Source organism: Mandrillus leucophaeus, unplaced genomic scaffold (genome assembly GCF_000951045.1).
Source record: "Mandrillus leucophaeus isolate KB7577 unplaced genomic scaffold, Mleu.le_1.0 Scaffold719, whole genome shotgun sequence".
Classification (NCBI taxonomy): Eukaryota; Metazoa; Chordata; class Mammalia; order Primates; family Cercopithecidae; genus Mandrillus; species Mandrillus leucophaeus.
The window spans coordinates 1,547,252-1,575,002 of NW_012107797.1; the positions used below are offsets into that span (position 1 = coordinate 1,547,252).

Consider the following 27,751-nt stretch of genomic DNA (forward strand, 5'->3'; position numbering starts at 1 on the left):
AAAAAAAAAAAAATTAAGCGGGATTGATGGCTCACATGTTACGTGCATGTTTATCTTTATAAGAAATGCCAAACTCCTACGAAGTAGATCTACCATTTTACATTCCTACCAGCCATAAGGGTTATACTTGCTCCACATTCTTGCCAATGCCTGATGTTTTTAGTCTTTCTATGATGGGAAGGGCACATTCTTCAATCAATAACCCTGGCATGAGACTCTACCTGAATACAGTCATGTAAGGGACCCAATCCAAGAACCACCCACCTGGCATGAGACTCTACCTGAACACAGTCATGTAAGGGACCCAATCCAAGAACCACCCAGAGGAGCCTAAAATCTGGAACTAGGAGAGACAGTAATGATGAAATGGCAGTTTTAAACTACTAAGTTCTGGGATACTTTGCTATGTTGCAACAGCCATCCAGAACAGAATTTTGCACTGGATGTAGGTACTGCTATAACTGAGAAATAAAACTAAAATCTTAAGCACCCCAATTGACTGAACAGATACCCTCTTGGCCAAGGACCCCAGAGAAACCTTAAAAACTGAGTTACTGGCAGTGACAGGAGGTTGGACATGCCTAATTATACCCACTCTGTCACTAACAACCGTTAGGCTTTCTTTCTTAAAAGTTAAGCCCTTTCGAAAGACTTGCTCCACCACTGATTTACACAACTGACCAGCATTCCTTCCTGATAAAAGACCACTAACCGTGTACTGGTTCTGGTTGGTTTATAAAGGCTGCACATGGGATGCCTCTGTGTCCTCCATTTGACCTTTTGGTTATACAGACTATTTTAATGCATTAAGTCTTCACCCCAAAGTGAACAAGGGATGCATGTAGCATGCATGTTTGCTTACTACGTATGTACATGTCCCCCACTTTGTGAATATTCATAGCTCTTCTTATAACCTGTTAAATATTTATACTTGGCCAATCTCATCAGCATAAATTCCTGTCTTACTTTTCCCTCCCTTGAAATGCCTGCTTCTGGTTTCTGGCAGAAGCTACACTTCCCAGCCTGCAGGATTTCAGGCTGCAACCCTTCAGAAGAAATGAAGCTCTCCTTTACAATTTTACGAACCTCATGATTCTTCAGTTGACATAACAATAACCTGAAACATGTAGCTTTGGGGCCAGGTGGGTAGAAGCTAGAAGGGATTCTTATTACGAGGTGCCAGAAACAGATGGTGGGTAACACTGTCACCAGAAGTAACACGGAAAACAGAAAGGGTACCCAAAGAACTCATGGATTTAGCTGGGGAGATGTCCAGGCAGATGTAGAAAGTGACAACTGATTTCTGGTTCCCTATGGTAAAATACAAGAAAAGAGGTATAAACCAAAGGTGAAACTAATTAACTTTTAAAGCCAAGTTTAGAGGAAATATAAAGCCACCAGGACCTGCTGGGTTCAAAAATGAAAACTTCTTATCCTTAGACTGTCCCAAAAAAGACTCAGGAGGCTTCAGGACATGGATCAAATTCAGATTATAATCATCAAAGCATAACCTTAGGGTAAAGACCTTAAGGTTGGGGCTGTAAGACACTCTGTGAAAACCTCAGAATGATCTACTGTAAGTGCAGCTAGTAAGCCTTCTGAAAGTCTTAGGCTTTGTAGACCCTTTCAGTTAAACACGAAGGCTTTGAAGACTCTGCTATGTACTGTTGTCTCACAGTAGCCTCCTAGGTAAAGAAGGATCTGTGTCAGAAAGATGTGGATGTGGCTTTTATCTAACTATGTTGATGATAAATTTATATAAAAGGACTCACAAAGTTTTTAAAGGAATTGTACTAGCTTAGATTGAAAGACGGCACAAAATGAAATGAGGGCTTTGGACCCCCTCAGCCTTCTACAGGAAGGTATCAGGTTGAGAACAAAGCTACCCCAGGCCGGGCGCAGTGGCTCACGCCTGTAATCCCAGCACTTTGGGAGGCCGAGGCAGGCGGATCACGAGGTCAGGAGATTGAGACCATACTGGCTAACATGATGAAACCCTGTCTCCACTAAAAATACAAAGAATTAACCTGGCGTAGTAGCGGGCACCTGTGATCCCAGCTGCTTGGCAGGCTGAGGTAGGAGAATGGCGTGAATCTGGGAGGCAGGAGGTTACAGTGAGCCAAGATCGCGCTAATGCACTCCAACCTGGGTGACAGAGCGAGACTCTGTCTCAAAAATAAACAAACAAATAAATAAATAAATAAATAAAATTTTTAAAAAAAGAAGAAGAAGAAGAAGAAGAAAGCTACCCCAAGGCACACATGGGTCATTTCTTATGGAAGAAAAAGGAAGACTCAGAGGGCAGAATCACAGCCAGGCAGAGCAAAACTGGATCTTCATCAAAATATATCTTTCGACCCTGGGGCAGTGATGACTGGTAGATACCAGAATTTCTACAGACAGTGACTACTATGTGCCTCCTACTCTCCCCCACTCCTTTTTGAATAAGACTATCCACTGCATTATTTTCCTCAAGCACCATTTTATAACGTGAGGGAAATGGGAGGATGAGGTGGCTGATAGAGAACTTGTGCTTTTAGTTCACAGGTCTTAAAATGTAGAGGAAATGTACTTGATAATCTGTTCCCAAGAAACTGCACCCGAGGAGCCTCATCTGCATCTAGGCCTGATTCAGATGACATCTTGGATTTTTGAGCCAATGTAGTAATTAGATGAGCCTTGGAATTATTTGTTAAGAACAGAACACTTTGGAAGAGTAGAATGGGCTTCCCTACAGTCCTTCGGGGCTGAAAAGACATAGACCCACCAGCCAGTCAATTGGAAACCCAAGGGGGGTCATGGCCTAGAAACAGGAATGAAAAGTAGGTTGAATCTTAATAAAATGGAAGCCAGCCTTAACCCAGTGCAATCTCTGACTGAATTGAAAGATCAGTCTTTAATACTGGCAGAGGGTGAATGCTACAGTGGGAGATAACATCACCTAGAGCCTCCACACTTAAATTAAATATAATATCTGGCATATAATATTAATAGATATGGGAAGAGACACGACTATAATAACAAAAAACCAACAGAAAAACCAGCTGAGTTCCCTAAAAGGTTTTTTTCATGGTAAGGCCAATTCCTTCAGACAAAGGTATCCAGAAATTCAAAGTTCTCAGTGTCGTCTGTGTCTGTCAAATATTCCCATTCCAAGCCTCAGGGACCCATGCCTTCCCAACCACCGCCCTTACCTTAGAATAAGAGATCATTGGATTTGTGTATTTAAATGGCTTTACAATTTGGTGACCCACACAATCAGGCCCTGCTCCTGTTCATCAGCCACATCTGTCTTGCATCTATAAAAAATAAGAGATCCCCTTAATGCCACCGTAAAGGCTTTCTGTTCATTCTCCATCTGTTGTACTCCCAACTTGAGAGTACAAGGTGCCAGGGGCCATGTTGATTTTTCAGAAAAGATAGCACATCCAAATCAGCAGCTGTGATGGTCATCACCACCTGTCTAAATCTAAATCTCTGATAATCTTCAGTGATTCTTCAAGTCTCTCCCCCTGCCCTCTGATCTCCTACCGCCTCACACTGGCCAGCCCCTACTGGAAGATAGGTACCCCAGATGATAGAATCCATAGAGGTCAGCCTCCAGGAGCACAGCACAAGAAGAAAAGGAAGGAGAACAAGACTGGAGAAGCAAACAGAGAATAACCAGCACAGGCCACATGCCATGTATTCTTTTCTCAGAAAGTTACTGAAGACAGTGATCCCCAAATGAGAATTAAAGATAAGCAATGAAGGGATAGACAGAGACCAGGAAAAGGGACTCAGCATAGGAAGAGACATGAGGGGAGTGGCCAAGATGATGACGAAAAGAAGTCCTAAGACATCAGTTTGCAAGAATCTTAGTAGCAAGTTAACTCTGGAGTAGGACCAAATTTGAAAAAAAATTTACTGAGCAATTAATTACCTGAATCATTGCAGAACATGTTGCAAGCAGATTTGTAGTTTTTGAGAGAAATCTGAGCATGAATTAGTGGTAGGCACATAAAAAACTAAGTAAATGAAAAATTTAGGTAATGATTATAGGAAAGACAAAACAGTGCAAGAATGGAAATGTAATCCTAGTAGTCCACCTGGATCACCTCTGAACACTAACTACACAGTCCTTATCATGTAAATACTAAAGATCTTCCCATCTACAAACTTGTATTACAAGCAGGTATTTTGCTCTATTGGTTTTTTCCTCTTTCCTCTGGAGTTGCCAAATCACCTGGGAGTCATGCTATAGGCAAAGGGAAGCACCAGCGGCCCATGGAGCACATCTGGAGAAGCAATGCTTCATGGTTTAACAATCTGTGCCAGAGACGACACTTTCTCCTTTCTTTTTTCACAGGGAGTGCCACACTTAGTCTAACGCTTACCTTTATATTCTACATGCTTTAGAAACTAATATGGACAAAAAGTGAATTTTATGAAATTCAGGAATGTATTCAGGGAAAACAGAAATTATCTCCATGTTATTATTAGAAGGCACAATCTAGTATCTCACTTTTTTATTTATTTTTTATTTTTTTTGAGACAGAGTCTTGCTCTGTCACCAGGCCGGAGTGCAGTGGCACAATCCCGGTTCACTGCAACCTCTGCCTCCCGTGTTCAAGCAATTCTCCTGCCAGCCTCCTGAGTAGCTGGGATTACAGGCATGTACCACCACACGCGGCTAATTTTTGTATTTTAAGTAGAGACAGGGTTTCACCATATTGGTCAGGCTGGTCTCGAACTCCTGACCTCAGGTGATCTGCCCACCTCGGCCCCACAACGTGCTGGGATTATAGGAGTGAGCCACTGCGCCTGGCCAGTATCTCACTTTTAACCTCAAAATTCTTATTAATGTTACCAAAGTAAAATTAATGGAAATGCTTGACCATTTTATTATAAGAGAAAATAGTAAAAATGTAAACTGGAATTGAATAAGAATAAAACATTTTAAAGTTAACTTACTCGTATGAAATCCGTAAGTGTATTATAAATGAAGGCTCCTCTGGGAAGGAAAAAACAGCTTCCAGGACTCAAATCATGGAAAAAGAAAAGTTCTTGTTCCTAGATTGAAACAGTAATTGCATTTCAAATGTCATCTGCTGTTGCTTAGTATTTACTGCACACATATGATATGCTGGGAATAAAACATATAATACTCAGTTATTTCTATCTTCTCTAGTAATAGACATTCCAAGGCCATTCAACACTTATACCTAAATATATGTAAAATTTCCACTCATATTTATGGCTAATTAGCTTTGAACTTAGCTTTTATGTCACCTTCAGCTATTTTCTGCTAATTTTCTTACTTGGCACACTTGGAGTATGGTACTCATGGGGAGACAATATGGTAAAAAGACCAAAAAAGTTCATTGTAGGAGGTAGGCTTTAAGTGATGATGATGATGATCATGGCTGTCACTTACTAAGAGCCTGCCCTGTACCAGTCACCATCATCCAGTTTCTGTCTTCACAGCCACCCTGCAAGGCTACCCAGCAAGGAAGACAAGGACACAGAGCTTGCCCATCATCTAACACAGCTAGTGAGTACAAGGACCGGGCCTAAAGCTCAGGCCTAGCTGCTTTCCAATCTGATTTTTTCCTTCTACATGCTGCTCTGTCTCCCAGATACAAAGGATGCTGTAAAGTGCACAGAATGTAAAAAACAACTTTTTTTTTTTTTTTTTTTTTTTTGAGATTGAGTCTCACTCTGTCACCCAGGCTGGAGTGCAGTGGCGCAATCTTGGCTCACTGCAACCTCCGCCTCCCAGGCCCAAGTGATTCTCCTGCCTCAGCCTCCCGAGTAGCTGGGGACTACAGGCGCATGCTGCTATGCCTGGCTAATTTTTTTGTATTTTTATTAGAGGTGGGGTTTCACCAAAAACAACTTTATTTTTATATCATGACAAAAATAAGAGAAGGGTACAATTTTCAAAAATTAATAAAAGATATAGGAAGGAAAGAGGCTAGAAGACATCTGGGGTATCAAAATGAAAGAACTCAGCAGCAGACTATGAGTGCCAGCAAAATAGGAGAGAAGAAGAAGAAATCTTATTATTAAAGCAACTTAGTTTTGTGAGACAGAAACATTCCTATGTTGGTTTATGATTACATCTCTCTAGTGATATAAGATGTGGGGCATACCTTCCCAATCTTCCTGTGATCTCGGTTCTTTGCTTCCTCTTGGAACTTTTCCCAGTTTCTCATCATCTTGTTATCAGGAAAGGATATTCCATAGATCCTCTGCAATGTTTCCATTTCGGGATTGCCCTCCCAGTATGTTGAGGAATTCTAAATATCAAACAGGATTTTGGTAAATATATCAAACATTTGGTTGTAAGTAAAACCGCTCTTAAATATGAACGCAATTTTCCACTATAACACCAACAAAGCAGCCCTGAGCCATGGCTCATGCCTATAATCTCAGCAGTTTTGGGAGGCCAAGGTGGTCAGATCATTTGAGCTCAGAAGTTTGAGACTAGCCTGGACAACATGGCTAAACCCCATCTGTACAGAAAATACAAAAATTTGCCAGGCATGATGGCACATGCCTGTAATCCCAGCTACTTGGGGGATTGAGGCAGGAGGACTGCTTGAGCCCAGGAGGCTGAGGCTGCAGTGAGCAGTGTTTGTGCCACTGCACTCCAGCCTGGGTGACAAAGCAAGACCTTGTCTCAAAATCAATCAAACAAACAAACAAACAAAATCAACAAAGCTTAAAGAAGACTTTTTGTAGTGCTGGGAACAATCTCAAAATGGATTCTAACTAAACCTTCCCAGCCTAAATTATACCATTAACCAGCAAATTATGTAGAGTCTGCTATGGATTCCAGGAATGACAGTGACAGTGCACGGAAAGGAGGGAACGCTAAGCAGGAATCATAATCACCAAGGACGGGGCAGAATAGACAGTAGGTACAGGGAAGTAAAGGTCAGTCTTGATGACCTACAGTCAATGATTAAGAACAGTGCCATTAGCCAGCCCCATTTTACCTGTAAGAAAATCAAAGCCCAGAAAGGCTGGGACTGCCAAGTCAGTCCCATGCCTCCTAATTCCCAGAGTGATGTTTTCTCCATTACACCATCATATCCCCTTCTGCTGTTTTCTTTATCCTGCAGTACATTACTTTCACATGCAGACAAATATTCATCAGGGCTATTCGAGAAAACCATAGTATACAGAACAGCATTTTAATATAGCTAGGAAAAAAGCCAGGTGCAGTGGCTCATGCCTATAATCCCAGTACTTTGAGAGGTCAAGACAGGTGGATCACCTGAGGTCAGGAGTTCGAGACCAGCCTGACCAATGTGGTAAAACTCCATCTTGACTAAAAATACAAAAATTAGCCAGGTGTGGTGGTGCACGCCTGTAATCTCAGCTACTCAGGAGGCTGGGGCAGGTGAATCGCTTGAACCCAGGAGGCGGAGATTGCAGTGAGCCAAGATTACACCACTGCACTCCAGCCTGGGCAACAGAGCAAGACTCTGTCTCAGAAAAATAATAAAAAAAAAATCATATGGAAAAGAAATGTTATAACACTTACAATAAGGTAAAATGATAAAAAATACCTATAGTGCTCTAATTATCAAAGTTCCAAATGATTTTAATAGTTTTAGTCAAATAAGAATGAAATATTTTAAAATATCATGATGTTCAGACTACAAAGGATATGAGTGAAATCCCTTAATAGCTAGTGCACCTTAAGCTTACTATATTAAAAAAAAAAAAAAAAAATCAATCCTTACCTTAAAAATTTTGATGGTTTTAATTTTTCCAGTGTGTCTCACATGTGGACCTTTGCAAAGGTCAATTAATGGACCGCACCTATAATGAAATATTTAGGACATGCTCAGGCACAGTTATAGTTTTTTGGATTATTCATTATAAGCCATAATATCCTATGTTTTAGGTAGAGCTTCACTTATTTATATGTGGCAAGGCCACATATAATTAAAAATTAAATTTTTAATTTAGGGTGAAGGAGAGAGGCGATTCATCTAGCCTCAGAGTCCACTCTGCCCACTAGATTCCAAAACCACAGAACATCTTCTGAAAGAAACTATGCAATTCTCTGATTAAAAACTTAAATTACAATAAATACAAAAAGGGACTGGCTTACAGACTGACAAACACAAAAATGTCATCTCTTTCAATGGCCAGTCTTTGTGTATTGTTCTCTAGGGAGAGAGCTGGTAAGCAACACTCAGATGAAAGGAAGGAATGCCAAATTAGCATGAAAGGCTTCAGTACTCTAACTTTTAAATAGAAAGCCACAGGGCCAGTGCGGTGGCTCACACTTGTAATCCCAGTACTTTGGGAGGCCAAGGTGAGTGGATCACGAGGTTAGGCGTTCGAGACCAGCCTTGCCAACAGAGTGAAACCCTGTCTCTACTAAAAAATATAAAAAGTTAGCTGGGTGTGGTGGCGGGTGCCTGTAATCCCAGCTACTTGGGAGCCTGAGGCAGGACAGTTGCTTGAACCTGAGAGGCGAAGGTTGTGGTGAACTGAGGTTGCACCATTGCACTCCAGCCTGGGCGACAGTACAAGATTCCATCTCAAAAAATAAAAAAAAAAAAAAAAAAAGAAATCCACTAAAGAATTACTTTTTTTCCCCAAAATTAAATACAAGCCATTCAAATTGAAAAACTACAAAAAGTGTCAACGTTGACCTAAGTAAGGTTCTAAAACCCAAGAGCTCAAGTATTAGAAGCCAGAAATTTAAAACTGAGCCTGTTTTCTACATTTTCATTTATTTTTAAATTTTAAGAAATGCACTGTGCATAGCTTTGCACAAAGGGGATATGATTTTTACTTACAGTACAATTAAACCAGAGAACCATAAGTCCTTGACTGTGAAAAATAAGTACCACAAGGGAGAATATCTGTGGTTGTAATTAAATAAATAGCAGGTCTTCTAAGCTGGTACTGTGATGGTCCTAGCAGGACCCAGATGGATGGAATACACAATAGCAATTATGTATAAGGTGTATAAACATGGATAAATAAAAAGGTGCTCAGGAACCTGAGGTTAAACGAACAGAACTAAGTGATTCTGGTATTAATTTCACTTCCCTCCTCTTACATTTGATCCTGTCTTTGTTTCCCAGTATTTTCTTTTTGTCTCATCATGAGTATCCTGCTAACGCATAAAGATTGTACACTTGGACTCTGGACAACGGGGCAGACTCTTCTACCTTGCACTCTGGACAGTAAGTATGAGGCAGAGAATCACTGCCGAGGAGATGGCCTGTAATGGCCCCCACTGCCACATTAATAAGAACATGGAAGGACAGAATAGAAACTCCTTTCCCAACAGTATCACTCACATGGAGAAAAATCCTGTTATAGCTGACACCCAGAAAACAAAATATGGGTCTCAGTACTGTCCTGATTATTAAAAAGGGGAAAATAATCATTTCTCTTTAGTGAAAACATTTTGAAGATTGTAACTAAAGTAGAGTATCAACTACACAACTTGAAAAATAGATCTCCAACCAGAAAACAAACTCTGCCTCTACTGCTAACACCTTCAAGTTTACCACTGAGCAGCGTTTAACATGTGTGGACACAAACCTGTACACTGTGGTAGTTGCAGTGTCAACCTTCTCATTCAGAATGCGGCATTTAAATTTATTGTACTACAAAGAAAAATATATTTACACATTATTACACACAATGTTTAAATGAAGAAAACAACTCTACTTTTTCTCAAGAAACATTGAAAGAGCAGCTACTGATGTTCTAGGTGCTGAGACACGAGGGATACAAACAGCTCACAGCCTTGAACTACACCATGCAGCATGGAGGCCACAAGCCACGTGGCTACTGGGCATGTCAAATGCCCCTAATTTTTTTTTTTTTTTTGAGACAGAAGTCTCACTCTCTTACCAAGGCTAGAGTACAGTGGTGCCACCTTGGCTCACTGCAATGTCTGTCTCCCTGGTTCAAGTGATTCTGCCTCAGTCTCCTAAGTAGCTGGAATTACAGGCACGTACCATACCACCATGCCTGGCTAATTTTTGCATTTTTAGTAGAGACTGGGTTTCACTATGTTGGCAAGGCTGGTCTCAAACTCCTGACCTCAAGTGATCCGCCTGCTTGGCCTCCCAAAGTACTGGGATTACAGGTATGAGCCACCGCACCTGGCCTCAAATGCCACTAATTTGAAAGAAGGTATGCAGTGAGTATAAAACACACTGGACTTAGGAAGTATAATGTTGCAAAAAGAAGAGTAAAATCATTCATTAATCATTCTTTATACTGGCTACCACTGAAATGATACTTTTTATATATTGGGTTAAAACATTTCTTAAAATTAATTGCAACTTTTACTTTTAAAATCTAGCTGCCATAAAATTTAAGGTTACATATGTAGCTCAGACTTGTGGATTCCATTATGTTTCTATTGGACAGTACTGTTCTAGAAGATCTAATTTAACTACATTAATCAATAAAATTCTGACAAGGACACAGCTATATTATTTGTATAAAAACAAAAGCAAAGTTTATAGTAATGATGATACATTTATAAAACTAAGGTTTTTTTTTTTTTTTCCTTTTCCTTTCTTTTCTGCCTGCATCACTATTATCAGGGTATACAAGGCACTTTATATTATATAACTACTTAAAGGAGGTAGTTGTTGGGAGAAAAACCTGTATCTGTATGATTTAACTGTTTCATATCTATATATTCACATCAAATCATTTTCCTTAACAAAGACAGTGCTCAGTTCTTAAAAGTAGCTGCAAAAAAAGGCAACCTACAGAATTAAATATTTGCAAATCACATACCTGTTAAGAAATGGATATTCAGAATATATCCAAGAACTCTTATAACTCAAATACAAAAAGCTAATTGAAAATGGGCAAAAGCGCTGAACAGACATTTCTCCAAAGACATTTCTTCAAGAAAAAACACAAATGGCCAATAAGCACATTAAGATGCTCAACATTACTACGTCATTAGAGAAATGCAAATCAAAACCAAAACCCCCATGAGATACCACTTCACAACCATTAGGATGTCTATAAAACAAAAATGAAACAAAACAAGTGTTGGCAAGGATGTGGGAAAACTGAACCCCTTGTGCATCACTGGTGGACTGTGAAATGGTGCAGCCACTGCACCAAACGGTATGGCGAGTTCTCAAAAACTTAAAACCAGTATTGCCATAGGATCCAGCAATTCCACTTCTTAAGTATATTCCCAAAATAAGTAAAGCAGAGACTCAAACAGAACTTTACACACCCATGTTCACAGCAGCATTGTTCACAATAGTAGCCAAAAGGTAGAAGCAACCCAAGTGTCTATAGATGGATGAATGGGTAAACAAAATGTGGTCTATCCGTACAATGGAATATTATTCAACCTTATAAAGGAAGGAGATTCTGACACATGCTAAAACATGGATGAGGCCGGGCGCAGTGGCTCACGCCTGTAATCCCAGCAGTTTGGGAGGCCGAGGTGGGTGGATCACCTGAGGCTGGGAGTTCAAGATCAGCCTGAGCAACATGGAGAAACCCCATCTCTACTAAAAATACAAAAATTAGCCAGGCATGGTGGTGCATGCCTGTAATCCCAGCTACTCAGGAGGCTGAGGCAGGAGAATCGCTTGAACCCGGAAGGAGGAGGTTGCGGTGAGCTGAGATTGCGCCATTGCACTCCAGCCTGGGCAAAAAGAGCAAAACTCCACCTCCAAAAGAAAAATAAATAAAAAATAAAATAAAAAAACATAAAACATGGATGAATCTTGAGGACATTTTGCTGAGTGAAACAAGTTAGTCACAAAAGGACAAATATTGTCATGATTCCACTGATAGGAAGTGCCTAGAGGAACCAAATTCAGAGATGGAGAGTAGAATGGTGGTGGCCAGGGGCTGGGGCCGGGGTGGAGGGGCGGAATGAGGAGCTAATGTTTAATGGGTACACAGTTTCTGCCTGGTAAGATAAAAAGCTTTGGAGATGGATGGTGGTGATGATTGACAACATTGTAAATGTACTTCATGCCACAGAACTGTATACTTAAAAATGATTAAATGGTAAATTTTATATGTTATATATTTTACTGCACACAAAAGAATACTGCAACCTTTTACCAAAACCAACTCTATTTTTTATTAAAGCCCACAAAACTAATAATATTGTGTTTTCAAAATATATGTTTTTGGTTGGGTGCGGTGGCTCATGCCTGTAATCCCAGCACTTTGGGAGGCTGAGGTGGGTAGATCACTTGAGGTCAGGAATTCAAGACCAGCCTGGTCAACATGGCAAAACTTCGTCTCTACAAAAAGGATACAGAAATTAGCCAGGCATGGTGGCACATGCCTGTGGTCCCAGCTGAGGGACTGAGACAGGAGAATCACTTGAACCTAGGAGGCGGAGGTTGCAGTGAGCCGAGACAGTGCCACTGTACTCCAGCCTGGGAGGCAGAGAGAGACTCCATCTCAAAAAACAAACAAACAAACAAACAAACAAAAAATGTATGTTTTCTCCAATACATATGTTTTAAAACATAAAATCAGGAATATATTTAAGTACATTGGTCAAAAAAAATATAGAGAAAGTTACCGTTTTACACAGATTACTCTAGGTTAGAATCTGAAAAAAAAAGTTAATAGAAAACTCCCAAAGAAAAGAGAAAAAGGCAGCCTTTCATATGGGATTATAAATATTGTTGAATTTAGGGGACAGATATTCACAATACTCAGAATTAATCAGATTTATAAACACACATATAAAAATTATTCACCTGGCCCTTTACCTACCTATGTCTGCCCTAAAATGTTCAGGAAATAGATGAGGAGGGAAATGCCACAGCAAGTAACTGGTAACAACCTCACAGTAGCTTAACAGAATTAGAACAATTTGGTGAGCAATGGCTAACTATTTGGGGGAAGGTGGAGAAGCTAGTCTACATGGATTTTTAATATTCCTAGTAAGATGTTTAGGAGTTTCCCCAAGTTACCTTAAACATTTCCAGGAGGATTTCCTTGCTGACTTCTAGTCTTTCAAAAGGTTGCTTTTCTTTTATGATGGCTTTACATATATTTTCCAGGGCTGACAATTCTGTGCTGGACACTGCTCTAAAAAGAAGAGCAGAGAACTGACATTGATCTTCCAGACATTATGCATTCCCTCTTTCCTTTGTCCTGAAGGCTCAGCAGTGACACATTTTCTAACTTGAATCTGGTAAGTCTTATTGTTCTAGGACTTCAGAAAGTCAAACATTCATACGGTCACTACTCTTGCGTCTCAAAGAGGGAGACTAGGGCATCAACGGGTGCCACGACCTGCCTCATTTCTCCTCTGCTGCAAGGTGAGCAGGAAGCCCTGCTAGGAGACATCCAGGTGGACTGTGAGCTCCTTTGAGGCTGGTTCTTCTGTGCGGTCTTCCTTATCCTTCACATACTTTAGTTTTGCTCAAGAGCCAGATGGAGTGCTCATCATGTCCCTGCCCTCACTGGCTATGGAACCAAGGCTGAGAGAGATCTGTGTGGACTGCAGAGTCCCGGTGCTCCTAGCAGCACTGAGCCTCCACTGTGCATGGACTGACTTCCTTTGAATCACCCTCTGGTCAGTGCTCACTCCCTCCTGCCACACTGGCTTCCTTGCCACTCCTCAAATAAGCCACACATATCCCCACATCAGGACAGTACCACAGAGGCCTGGAACCTTCTCCCTGCAGATGTCATAAGTATCCCTGTCCTCAGGGCTTGCTCCCTCCCTCTACTCTGGTCTGCTTCAATGCCATCTGCCCCTTCCTGCCCACCTGCCTGTTATGGCACACACCTCCCACACCTGGCTGATGTTCCTATATTCATCACCACCAGGCAGCAGATGGCTGCTTGTGCATTTGCTGTCTTCCCCCAACCAGACTGTTAGCTCCATGAGGACAGACTGGTTCCTTCACTGCCAAATCACCAGCACCCACCACAGAGCACACAGCAGAGAGCAAAAACATCTTGTTGAACGAATACTGGAGCCATGTTAACAAGAGATGAACTGGATGTGATACTGTGATATAATAAACATATATTTGGTCTTCATCCAGATTTCTGGCACAGGGTTTTTAAGATCCTGAAATCTCTGGAGTGATACGAGTGTCTTTTGTGTGCTGATGAGATGACTGGTGGCTAGGTCCCCTAGGTAGCTTCAGAATGGGAACTGGTCACCAGAAAGACCAATGCATGATTAAAGGGTTGGGAATTTCAGCACCCCTACCTGCCTCCTTCGGGGAGAGGAGAGGGACTAGAGATTGGGTTATCATCAATGGTCAATGATTGAATCAATTGTGCCTCTACAATGAAACCTCCATAAAAAGCCCTAAACGAGATTCACAGAGCTTCCAGGTTGTTGAACACATCCAGGTGCTTGGGGCATGGTGCCCAGAGACACATGGAATCTCTGCACCCCCTCCCACATACCTCACCATAAGCACCTCTTCCATCAGGCTGTTCATCTCTATCCTTTGTACCATCCATTATAATAAACTGGTAAGGTAAGTAAAGTGCCTTCTTGAGTTCTGGGAGCTAGCCTAACAAATTATTGAACCCAAGGATGGGGTCATGGGAACTCCCGATTTGTAACCTGTAGGTCAAAAGTATGGAAGACCCAGACTTCCAGCTGGCATCTGAATTGGGGGCAGTTTGTGGGACTGAGCCCTTGACCTGGGGGATCTGCACTAACTCAGGGTAGACAGTGTCAGAATTGAGTTCAATCATTAGACACCTAGTGGGTGTCCAGAGAGTTGGAGCACTGGCTGTTGATGTGGAAAAAAACCCCACACCTTTGAGATCAGAAGTGGTACAGGTAAATACAGTTCATGGTTGTTGAGGAATAGTGATTCAGACTGGACAAGTCTCTAAGTAGCAGCTACAGAGCGTTGGGTGCTTGGCTGGGGAGGTCATTAAGCGGTGTGCAGGAGAAGGTAAAGATAAAATGCACCACAGTCATCCAGGCCAGAGACGCCATGGGGCCATAAGGCAGAAGTGAGAGAAGGAGAGGGGCGTGGGAGAACTATTTAGGAGATAACACTGGCAGAACTGGATGGTGGGGTGGTGGTGAAGAGCAGGGAGGAAGTAGAAGGATCAGAGGTTTTGGTTGTGCCAACTGGAGGTACCCTTAAAAGCTGAGGAATTCAGGGCAGGAGTTGGACGGGGCTGGCTGTTTGCTAATGATTCAAGCATAGGTCTATGGAATGTGAAGCCTCTGTGAAACATCCCTGTCTGGCACTCAACTATGTGAGATGTTTGGCTGAGGTTAATGATGCCCTTGATTATCATGGAGCAAATTAAACTAAGCTCTCCCTAGGAATTAAGCTTTCGATTCTGGTCTTAATTAATACCATGCTCTAGCAAGTCCAAGATTAGATAAACAGCATATCATATTCTTCTGGGGACAAAAAACAAAACAAAACAAAACAAAACAAAAAACAATTTTAGAAGTACCTCTTGAATCTAAACTAGATTTGACTAAAAATAATTTTTAGTTAAATGGCTTAGACCATCTAAACAAAAAATAATTTTCAAAATTGGTCAACCAATCTATGCCATATTATGCAATACAGTTGACCCTTGAACAACGAAGGTTAGAACTACATGGGTCCACTTATATGTCGATTTTCTTCTGCCTCTGCCACCCCGAGGCAGCAGGATCAACCCCTCCACTTCCTCATCAGCCTACTCAATGTGAAGATGAAGAGCTTTATAACGATCCACTTCCACTAAATGAATGGTAAATATATTTTCCCTTCCTTATGATTTTCTTAACATCTCTTTTCTCTAGCTTATTTTAAGAATACAGTATATAATACACATAAGATACAAAGTATGTGGTACTCAACTGTTTATGTTTTCATTAAGGTTTCTAGCTAACAACAGGCTATTAGTTAAGTTTAGGTGGAATCACAAGTTTTACTCAGATTTTCAACGGCATGGGCATCAGTGCCCCAATCCCACATTATGTAAGGGTCAACAGTATAAAGTTACTAAGCTAGTATGTAACCATTAAAACACAATAAAATTGAAACACATGCATTCACAAGCCAGTATTCAGTGTGTTACCTGTCTTCAATGAACATGTCATAATAAAATCCATTTTCAATGGGCGGACCGTAGCACAGGTGGCCTCCATAATAAAGTTCCATGGCCTCCCCAAGAATGTGAGCACTGGAGTGCCAGTACACCTGCATGGCATGGACAGAGGGGCCATTAGCTGCCAAAAGTATGTCATGGAAAATTAGTAGTAAAATGATGTAAACAAGTAGAACATTTCAAGGAGATAAATGGCAAGCACAAGGGCAGCAACATCAACTTGAAAGGAAAATCTTCAATGCCCACTTAGAAGAGAATGCTTTCTGAGCCCTCCCTGACATTCCACCAGAGCTACTTGCTCAGTGCCAGTGTGAAGCCACTCTGCTGAGAGTGGCAGCTGAAGCTCAGCTACAACCCCATTTCCTCTGTGCATATCAGCCACAAGGGATGAACACCTCTCGGAACATCCAGCAGAGCAGCTGTGTGCAAACCTGATTGAAGCCCAGAGTGGGAGGAAGGCCGAGGAGTGCCAGGTGCTAGCTCTCTTCCTTTTTCTCCAGGGGCACCCTCTGTGAGAGGGACACAGAGCACTGAAGTGTTCCTGATACCACTATAGTTAATGAGATTCTGCATCTCCACAGCAGTCTTCATGTGCTGAATAGCATGTGACTGTGGAAGTTTGAAAGATGGCTCAAGAAGAAAAAAGTGTTGCCAGGGAATGTCTGCTGGCTGCCTGGGACCCCTGAGAAGTGTATACATGAGTTCATTAACCACAGTCCAGAGCCCGGTTGTCAGTCCTCCAAGTTCAAAATGTTGATAAGGTTTTCAGTTCCCAAGGAATTCATTTTAGTTTATGGATAAAATGAAACTAACCAAAGTCACCAAATAGATATAGGTACCAAAAGAGTAAGATAATCAAGTCATCTGTCAGCACTTTCTTTCCTTTTATTAAATAGAAAGCAAGTTACAATTAAAGAGTTGTTTGATAAAATGAATCAGAGCAGAAGGAGTTAGATGGACCACTATGTGCAATCCTAGCCCATAGCAATAGGCTGGGATACGATTTGCAGAAAGACCCAGAGGGTCAGTCCTTAGGGCACAGCACTTCTCCTTTGGATGCTGCTAGGATGGCAGGCTGACTGCTAGCATCAGCCCAAATCTCTTATGTGGTGCACTGTCCACACCTAGATATTTGTTGAGCCAAATACGTGTTATGTGTTGGGTTACAATAGTGAAAGAAACAGACATACTCACAGCCCCCACACAGATGCAGCCTATTGGGAAAGACACAGGCAATAAACAAAACTGGAAGTGCATAATTATATTTAAAAGGAGATGAACAGGGCTTTGTAATAAAGAAAAACAGTGAGTGTCCTACGTTCATGGGGACTCGGGAAGGCCTGTGTGACTAACACGTAAGGGATGGGACAAAGTATAGCTTGAGAAAGGTTAGAGAGGTAAGGAAGGGCCAGAGACCATGCAGGCCTTGGGGAGGAGCTTGCATTTTACTCCAAATGCAATTGGATGCATTAAAGGGTTTTAAGCACAATGATTAAATTTACATTTACACACATCATTTGATAGCTCAATGGGAATGAATTTCAGGGGACAAAACAGCAAGTAGGTAGTTTCTTGCGTGGGTCTATAACAAGGTGAGTGCAGATTCTCAGGCAGTGGCAATGGAGAGGGAGAGAAGTGGACAGATTCTAGATATGCTAGGAAGTAAAATCTACTGGGCTTACCCCTCACTGGAGATGGAGTTGAGGGACGGGGAGGAATCACACAAAACCTCCAAGGTTCTGGGTTGAGCAATTGGGTATGTGGTGGAATAATGCATTGACTTAGGCAAATAGGAAAGAAATAAATTTTGGGGTTAAAATAGAAAACTTCATGGTGAATGTACTGAAGATTCTTGTAAAACATCTATGTGCAGATATCACATAGGCAGTAGTGCATAAAAACTGAGGCATGGCTACCTATGGCTAGAGAGTTGTGAATTCAGTTTACAGTACTGAACTTTCTGAAAATCACTTTTAAACATGGTTTTATTAATAGCATACCGTTTAGATATTTAATTGTTATACTTTGCATATTTTAAACAGAAATTAAAATATGGTTCTTATAGTTTAAAGAAATTTAGCATAAGCCTTGCAATTACTGTAACCTAAGCTAATCATAAGTTAGGTTTTATGAAGATAATGGACAGCTTGAAAGATGACTGCAACGTTCAGGCGACAATGTATATCAGAAATCATATATTACATGCATATGTGAAAAATGTGGTATTTATTTTATAGAAAACTATATTAAGTATTTAAAGTATATTTGAGTCTTATAATTTCTTCAAATTCTTCGATACAAATTAAATTAAAAAGTAGACCCATTTTTAACAGTCTATTAACAATTCATTTCAAACACACATTGATTTAATAACCAAAGCATTCTAACTTAAGGAAATGATTATTGTAAGAAATGATAAGGCTGGGCACAGTGGCTCACACCTGTAATCCTAGCACTATGGGAGGCTGAGGGAGGCATACTGCTTGAGCTCAGGAGTTTGAGAACAGCCTGGGCAACATGGCAAAATCTGTCTCTACAAAAAATATGAAAAATTAGCTAGGTGTGTAGGTGCGTGCCTGTAGTCACAGGTAGCCGGGAGGCTGAGGTGGGAGGATCACTTGAGCCAGGGGAGGTTGAGGCTGCAGTGAGCCATGATTGCACCACTGTACTCCAGCCTGGGTGACAGAGTAATATCCCATCTCAAAAAAAAAAAAAAAAAGAAAGAAAGAAAGAAATTATGGGCTACTTTAAAAATCGACATGTATTTGTATACATTCATGCCACAGATATTTATTAAACATCAATATTCAAATTTTAAATCTTAGAAACTCCCAAAAAACTCAACATTCGTGACTTCAATATGTGGCTTCTTATATAATATAGTTTACAACATAACTACCCAAAGTTTGGCTGTCTGGATTTTAAATACTCACAGCTTGAGCTTCCTCATTATCAAATGTAAGCAGCTCTAGAGAAGAGTCCCCTTCCAACGGGCGGTCCAGGTCCCACAATTGACCATTTACTTTGGCTATTACTGTGCTTTCAGCCAGTTCCTGACTAGGAAGAGAAAAGCCACTTGGGAGTTAACCTTATCATTGTTACAATGATTCCTTAAAAGATTAAAAGAATTTCTAGGGTTGTTTTTTCTTTTTTTTTGAAGTATATAGAAAATACAAACGTAAACGAATAAGACAGATACTTATTGTTTTGTAATATTTATTTTATGTAGAAAAGTAATACACATTCACTGTTTTAAAAAAAACTTGGAAAACTGAGAAAGCACATAGGATAAAAAAAACCACACATAAATATCATAAATCACTACTTATAACATTTTGGTACATTTCCATCCAGTGGTTTTTCTACCTCCATCCACCCACCCACACATATGTGCTGTCTTTAAAAGCAGTTGCCAACATAATTGTATAGCTTGCGTTTTCTCTATCATGCCTCAGATAACCTTCCAAATACTTCCCAGTCTGGAAGTATTTATTTATTAATGAAGCCTCCACTGCTGCACACTGAGGTCGCCTAAGTTTTGCTCTCACAGAGTATACCACACAGACATCTGTACACAGGCATCTTGCGACTTCTGTGACTGTTTTCTGGGAATACGTCACAGAATTGGAATTACTAGATCAAAAGTGATGTACCTTTGAAAGATTTCTGATGTCATTTGAACGCATCACTTCCATGTACCCCAATTTTAAAAAATCTTTGTCTACGTGACATTGAAAATTGTTGTTTTGATTTAATTATTAATTTTGGTTCATGCTTACAAGCTATTTTTACTTTTATGAACTATCCGATTCCTTTGCTTCTTTTCTTTTCTTTTTTTTTTTTTTTTTGAGATGGAGTCTCACTTTGTCGCCAGGCTGGAGTGCAGTGGTGCGATCTCAGCTCACTGCAACCCCTGCCTCCTGGGTTCAAGCAATTCTCCTGCCTCAGCCTCCTGGTAGCTGGGACTATAGGCACACGCCACCATGCTCAGCTAACTTTTGTATTTTTAGTAGAGATGGTGTTTCACCACATTGGCCAGGATGGTCTTCTAGTGAGGTGTTGATCTCTTTCTTTCTCTTTTTTTGTGTATCTTTTAAATAAATTTATTGTTTGAAAATTGTTGACAAAATTACAAGTTAAGAAAGGAAACCTGGAAAGCACAGAAAAACACACACACACAAAGTCACCTATAATTCCACCACCAAGAAATTACCATTGATGTTTTGCTTATATCTTTCCACATTATTTAATATATAGGAATAAAAAATATTTAATAGTATCATAATTATGTTATTTTATAACCTACTTCTTAAACTTAACAATAAATCACAGCATTTTCCCTAATAGGAGACAGACTTCTAAAATATGCTATTTAATAGTCACAGAGGAACCAATATTTGCTAGGCATTTTAATTATTTTTATGGGTATTTTGGGGGACGAGTAGTAATGAAAAATAATGCTGCAATGAACATTCTTGAACATATATCTTACTCAATTATTTTCTCAGGAAAAATTCTGGAGGTTAAACTGCTAGTCAAGGGAAATGCATTTTCCGTGACTTCTGTCAGAATATATTGCAAAATTTTCCTACTAGCAGAGTTACAAGAGTATCTTGTCTCTGAGTTCTCATAATGTTAGGTACTATTAAATTATATCAACTCTACAATTTTTTTTTTTTTTTTTGAGACAGGGTCTCACTCTGTTGCCCAGACTGGAGAGCAATGGCGCAATGTCAGGTCACTACAACCTCTGCCTTCCGGGTTCAAGTGATTCTCCTGACTCAACCTCCTGAGTAGCTGGGATTCCAGGCACATGCCACCATGTCTGGCTACTTTTTGTATTTGTAGTAGAGACAGGGTTTCACCCTGTTGGCCAGGTTGGTCTCAAATTCCTGACCCAAGTGATCCGCCCATTTTCACCCCTCAAAGTGGTGGGGTTACAGGTGTGAGCCACCGTGCCCAGACTACAATGTAATCTTTTAATTTACATTTCTGTGATTAACTTGAGCAGCAGTATAGCATTGTGGTTAGGAGCACACAGGTGAAAGGCCAAACTGGGTTTAAATATTGGACAATTTACTCAGCTTTTTAGGCCTCAGTGTTCTTATCTACAAAATGGGGATTACAGGACATTCCTCATTCACTTATACTCAGGATTACGTAATGTGTACATATGATAACAGTAACTTAATAAATGTTAGATATTATTAATCAAGTAGAACTTTCTTTTCATTTCTACTGACTGTCACAGATGGCTACATGTTCCGCAAAGCCATTCTGCCCTTCTTCTACAGACGGAGTTTTCAAGCCTTCCTTGCAGCTAGATGTGGCCAGATTTGGAGCCAATGGACAGAAGGAGAAGTCATGTGTAACACTTTTGTGTCTCATCATTAAAACAGTGGAGGGCACTTCTCTATCCTCTCTCCACCTTCTGTAGATGGGAACCCATGTGCTGTTCTTTCTGGACCATGTAGACAAGGGCAACGTTGTACCAGACAGATCAGCAAGATGGGAGAAATTTGGGTCCCCAAATGACTGTATGGAGATATGTCACCCAGTCAACCTGGCCACCCACGTCTAGACTGCTATATGAAAAACAGACTTTGACCATATTCAAGTGACTGAGTTTTTTGTGATGTCTTTGCTGTAGCAGCTTAGTATATATCTTAAGTAATAAAGAAATAATGACCTGGAAGTAAAAATCCAAAACATGTGGCACTGGCTTAGCAGACTGGCAGTGAGTAACAAGGAAACAGACTCTAACATATGGAGAGCCAGTAACCTTTGTGATAGTATAACAAAATATTTGATAAAACTTGCAGGCAAACCATGTGTCACAGTGCTTGTGGCACACAAGAAAGCAGATATAGAAGGGGAGAGTAAGGCCAGGTGTGGTGGCTCACACCTGTAATCCCAGCACTTTGGGAGGCTGAGGTGGGCAGATCACCTGAGGTTGGGAGTTCAGCCTGACTAACATGGAGAAATCCCGTCTCTACTAAAAATACAAAATTAGCTGGGTGTGGTGGCACATGCCTGTAATCTCAGCTACTTGGGAGGCTGAGGCAGGAGAATCCCTTGAAACCAGAGAGCGGAGGTTGTGGTGAGCCGAGAAGGAAAAAGGGGTGGGGCATGGAGGGGAGGGGACAGTGTTGGTATACCCTGGGTAACTCTTGTTGCTTTCAGCAAGAAGCTACAAGAATGCGTTATCTCAGATGAAAATAATCTAGTTTGCTAGCAGAGATGGAAGGGATAGGGAGGCTCCCCCTGCCTGTGTCCTGTAATTCAACTGACTAAAAGTTCAGAAACATGGAGCTATGCAAGATTGGAAAGACAATCTTCCTTCCCAAACAGCAGGAGGGACAGGCACTGATAGCTCTTCTCAAAGGCTACACATAAATCCAGACAATAGAGGCCAGTGGAACTGCAAGGATTAGAGAGCAAGACTGTCTCCCTCCCACAAGTCTTTTGCTTCATATGCACTCAGTCCATTAAACGAGGAAACAGGAGTGAGCCAAATTAAAAAGCCATGAAACAACAGGGTGAGAAGTCTATCTAGAAGAGTCTTTAAGTGAAATTACTTTCATGTGGAACGGATTAGCTACAAACAGACCAGAAGCCTACTATAGCTAACTGATGATGGAAATGATATTGTCAAACAAATTATAAGCCCAGCTCACAAATATCTCTAACTATGTGATCCTTAAAGGAACCCTCAGGCCCCAGGTGTGCACCACAGAACTGAGCTGTGCAAACTGCACAGACCCCAAGAGGACAAACTGTCGTGCACTTCAGATGTGACAAATGAGGGTAATGGACAACTCTGAACTTACCAAAGTGCAAAATCAGGGCCCATGGGGGATCATGGACAAGACAGCTGCTTCCAGAGAACAAAGGATGAATAGGTGGACTGACACAAGCACTAACTGCTGCCAGGCTGTGGGGCCTCACAATGGCTTCCAGCAGAATCTGATGACTTCTCTATACCACTCCCTGCTATATTTCTCCTCTTTCTTTTTTCCAGGCACACACTTTGTGATTGTCTTCTGTGTACTGCATACACGTGTGGTGTGAGCAGACTTGTCTGTTAGTTTATTTGTTACTAGAATGCAAGTGGTCAGCCTGATGGGGGGGGTGTTCTGTACATCACTCAGAAATCCCAGGCTTTGAGTTATGGAACAAAAGAGTTGTCTCACCTGGGGAGTGAGTGTGTCAGATGTTGAAAGAAGGGTACCTAGAGATATCTGGATATCAGAGGGGCAGACTGTGGCAGACTCCCTGTTGTTCCATAAACCATTCCTCTCTTCCATGGTATGAATGCTTTAGCTGCACATGTGTCTGGGTGGCCAATGGAGCTATATTCCCATTCTCTCTTACAGCTAGGCATGGCCATGTGACTAAATGAGAGCTAACTGGATGTGAGTGAAAATTGAAGCCAGCCCCTGTGGGGTCTTGGCCTCAAAGCATCATTGTTCTGCAGCTTCTCTTCCTCCTGACTGCAGGCAGGCCCATGCAAGGACCCAACTTCCACCGCTAGACACAAACAAATCCTATCTAGGGGACAGCAGATCAACAAGATGGAAGGAAGCTGGGTTCATAAATAACTGCATGGGCCAGAAATGTTCACTAGGCTGGACTGGTCACTTCTAGACGGTTAGTTTGCATCAGAAGACCCTGGAGGGCTCATACAACCACAGATAGCTGATCAATTCAGGGTGTTTGAGGTGGGACCCCCAAATTTGCTTGTCTAACAAGTTTCCAGGTGATGCTTTGCTGCTGGTCTGGGGACTACACTTTGAGAAATACTGACCCAACACATTTAACATGCAATCTGACTCTCCATGAGAAAACAAACTTATTCTTGCTTCACAACCTGTTTTCTCCTAGCACATCATTCCTCTTGGAAAACATGAAAACAGGTTGAGAGAGTATTTAACAATACAACAGGATGAATCAGAAACATAATCTTAGCCGTAGTTTTCAAAGAAAATCTGAGAATTTCAATTGTTGAAACAGTTTGTTTTTTAAATGATAAACATTTATTTACATGGCATTAAATACAATTGTATAGAAGCTATATAATTGTATTTATATAATAGCTTCTAATGCTAGGAATTAGCATTGGTCAGAACAATATAACTTCACTAATGTATCTAATTCCTAGAAAGGCCAATGCACTTTTCCAAGACTAATAATAGCTCTAAAACATATATCTTCAATCTATAATTAAAAGACCTATAAAAACTCACGGAAATTACTTCATTGATGAATAAAGTCAGTGTAAAATGGCCTGTCAAGACAGATTTTTTCTCTCCTGTATATTTTTATGAGAACAGGAAATGATTGTGTTAAGATATTTAACTACTTATTTACATGGCCCTTGGAGAAGCCAGAGGAAAAAAATTAAATACATTTAATTTATGCAACTGAATAAGAAAAAAAAAAATTAGCTGATATGGTTTGGCTGTGTGCCCATCCAAACCTCATCTTGAACTGTAGTTTCCATAATCCCCACGTTTTGTGGAAGGGACCCAGTGGGAGGTAATCGAATCATAGGGGCTGTTACCTCCATGCTGTTCTTTGGTGGTGACTGCGTTCTCATGAGATCTGATGGTTTTATAAGGGGTTTTCCCCCGACTTTGCTCTGCACTTCTCCTTGCTGCCGCCATGTGAAGAAGAACATACTTGCTTCCCCTTCTGCCATGATTGTAAGTTTCCTGAAGCCTCCCCAGCCCTGTGGATCTGTGAGTCAATTAAACCTTCTTCCTTTATAAATAACCCAGTCTTGGATGTGTCCTTTTAGCAGCGTGAGAATAGAGTAATATATTAGCAGTCCCTAAGAAAACATTTTCACCAGGCTCCAGTATAATTACTTAATATTGAATATCTTTTCCACACTATGATTTACCTAATTTCAGCAGCCACTTGGTAAGGTGTTGTTTTCCAGACTTCTCCTTGCACTGTTTGCCCATCAGTCACTTTCACTGTGATGATATTGCTTGTATCCCCTTTTTTTCCATAAATGGAAAGTAGGAGCTGATGGTCTTTCTTCAGTATTTCAAAAAGCTTCAATCTTTCTTTTATGAAAATTGGTTGTTTCACCTGAAATTATAATGAGATTAATATATACAGCCTACTGTTTTCCAGCTGCTCAGCTCTGAATCAGCTTCACCCCCTCACTGCCTTCTCAGCTCTACAGATGCTCCCAATGTACCACAGTTTGAATTACAATTTTGTTGTTGTTGTTGTTGCTTTTTGGTTTGTTGTTGTTGTTGTTTTGAGACAGTCTTGCTTTGTCATCCAGGCTGGAGTGCAGGGGTGCGAACTCAGCTCACTGCAGCCTCTGCCTCCCAGGTTCAAGAGATTTTCCTGCCTCAGCCTCCCGAGTAGCTGGGATTACAGGCACCTGCCACCTTGCCAGACTAATTTTTGTATTTGTAGTAGAGATGGAGTTTCGCCATGTTGGCCAGGCTGGTCTCGAACTCCTGATCTCAAATGATTTTTGGCCTCCCAAAGTGCTGGGATTACAGGCATGAGTCACCATACCCAGCCACAATTTTTCAAGTTTAATGATGTTGTGAAAGTGATATGCATTCAGTAGAAACTGTACTTTGAGTATTCCATACAACCATTCTGTTTTTCACTCACTACAGTATTCAGTAAATTACACGAGATATTCAACACTTTATAATAAAATAGGCTTTGTGTTAGAGAATTTTGCCCAACTGTAAGCTAATGTAAGTGTTCTGAGCACTTTTAATGTAGGCTAGGCTAAGCTATGATGATCACTAGCTTAGGTGTATTAAATACATTTTAAACTCACATTGGTTTTATTGGGACATAACCCCACTGTAAGGCTAAGAGCATGTGTACTTCCCAACACCAAAAAGCTCCTCTCTGCCTGTCTAATTTCTCCTTAGCTCTAAAGGTCAGCCTCAAAGCCCGCGTCCTCCACCTATTTTACCCACTGGCACCTCCCCACCCCCCCCCTTTTTTTTTTTGAGACAGAGTCTCACTCTGTCACCAGGCTGGAGTGCAGTCGCACAATCTCAGCTCACTGCAACCTCCTCCTCCCGGGTTCAAACGATTCTCCTGCCTCAGCCTCCTGAGAGTAGCTGGGACTACAGGTGCCCACCACCACGCCCAGCTAATTTTTTGTATTTTTAGTAGAGACGGGGTTTCACCATGTTGACCGGGATGGTCTTGATCTCTTGACTTTGTGATCTGCCCGCCTCGGCCTCCCAAAGTGCTGGGATTATGGGCATGAGCCACTATGCCCAGCCCCATGGCACCTCCCTTTTCTACTGTTTACAGAATGGGTACACAGTCACACATTACAGCACTTACTTGTACACCACTGAACTCTGTTCTCTAGTTGTTTCTCCTGAGTCTGCCTGAATTCCTCAACCAGACTAATTTATTTGGGCCCAGATATTCCTCCTCCTTCACTCCTACCAAATGTTGATGCTAGATAAATACTTACTGGTTGTTTTAATGCTTTATATACAAAAGCAAAGTAGCTAATTTCCTGAATACAAAAAAATAAAAAGGCCGGGCGCCGTGGCTCTCGCCTGTAATCCCAGCACTTTGGGAGGCCGAGGCAGGCAGATTACAAGGTCGGGAGATGGAGATCCTCCTGGCTAACACAGTGAAACCCCATCTCTACTAAAAAAATAAAATAAATAAACAAAATAAGCCGGGCTTGGTGGCATGCACCTGTAGTCCCAGCTACTTAGGAGGCTGAGGCAGAAGAATCGCTTGAACCCAGGAGGCGGAGGTTGCAGTGACCAAGATCATGCCATTGCACCCTAGCCTGGGCAACAAAAGCAAACTTCTGTCTAAAAAAAAAAAACCAAAAACTAACAAACAAACAAACTGCTAGCACAACTTAAATAGATTAAATACATATGTTTATTAAATATGGGCAGCTCATTTCTCAAGACATCTCATATTTACAGTTTGAAAAATCTTAAATACACTAATGTGACCCAAATAATAATTTAATCAGTAATTTTAAAATTAGAAATCCTAGATGATTAACTATATACACATATTTAAAATTACAGGTAGTATTTTATATTGTTTCCATAGCAACAACTACCTCACTGTCAGGCTCGCTTTCCTTCATTTTCTTGTTTTTCATGTCCTCGTCTTGGCTTTGACTAGAAGGACGCTGAAAGATAAATTATAAATGACTCACATCAATGGCAAAAAAAAAGCAACATATCTTAAGAGAGTCATGCCAGCAGGCTATAAGTGCCCTGTGTTTAGAGGCTCACAGCTGTGCTCTCCTGACCACCACCTACAACTCTCAGTGGGCAAGTCATTCTCTAGGGTTCAGTCCTTCCTGTCACACTGTTGTTAAGCACATTTAATATATTTTGCCCTTGAAAACTTTTTGTCTTGAACTTTAAACAAATAATGTGGCTAGAAAATGTGTGGTTGCTGCCTGCCACATCAAATGCACTATTTCATGAAGATGTTGCTAGTTCACCACAGCTGTCCTTCCAAAAGGACTGCAGAACATCTCACAGCCTGAGAAGCTTCAGGACTCAGGAAGTTTATGATGTTAAAAGAAGATAATTTATCCTTTCTAAAATCATAAAATACTGCATTAAATAAAAATGCTAAATATACAGTTATCCTCTCGAGATAAACCACCAAAACAAGG

The 27,751-nt window shown here is 40.9% G+C and overlaps 1 protein-coding gene across 2 annotated transcripts in view; it reads right to left on the reverse strand.

The window, feature by feature from the left end:
• Positions 1–27,250, reverse strand: part of TARSL2 (threonyl-tRNA synthetase-like 2) — an 85,535-nt gene extending 58,285 nt beyond the window's left edge. The window contains exons 1-9 of one of the 2 annotated variants that reach the window (XM_011965263.1): positions 27,182–27,250; positions 24,989–25,182; positions 19,017–19,140; positions 16,054–16,175; positions 12,957–13,074; positions 9,565–9,629; positions 7,737–7,815; positions 6,135–6,281; positions 4,954–5,052 (exon numbers count right to left, since the gene is read on the reverse strand). In XM_011965263.1, coding sequence (XP_011820653.1) covers positions 4,954–5,052; positions 6,135–6,281; positions 7,737–7,815; positions 9,565–9,629; positions 12,957–13,074; positions 16,054–16,175; positions 19,017–19,140; positions 24,989–25,182; positions 27,182–27,223 — 990 coding nt within the window. In that variant the 5' untranslated portion in view covers positions 27,224–27,250. The remainder of the gene's footprint in view (positions 1–4,953; positions 5,053–6,134; positions 6,282–7,736; positions 7,816–9,564; positions 9,630–12,956; positions 13,075–16,053; positions 16,176–19,016; positions 19,141–24,988; positions 25,183–27,181) is intronic. The other variant, XM_011965264.1, reaches the window with a different exon arrangement.
• Positions 27,251–27,751: the final 501 nt, after the last annotated feature.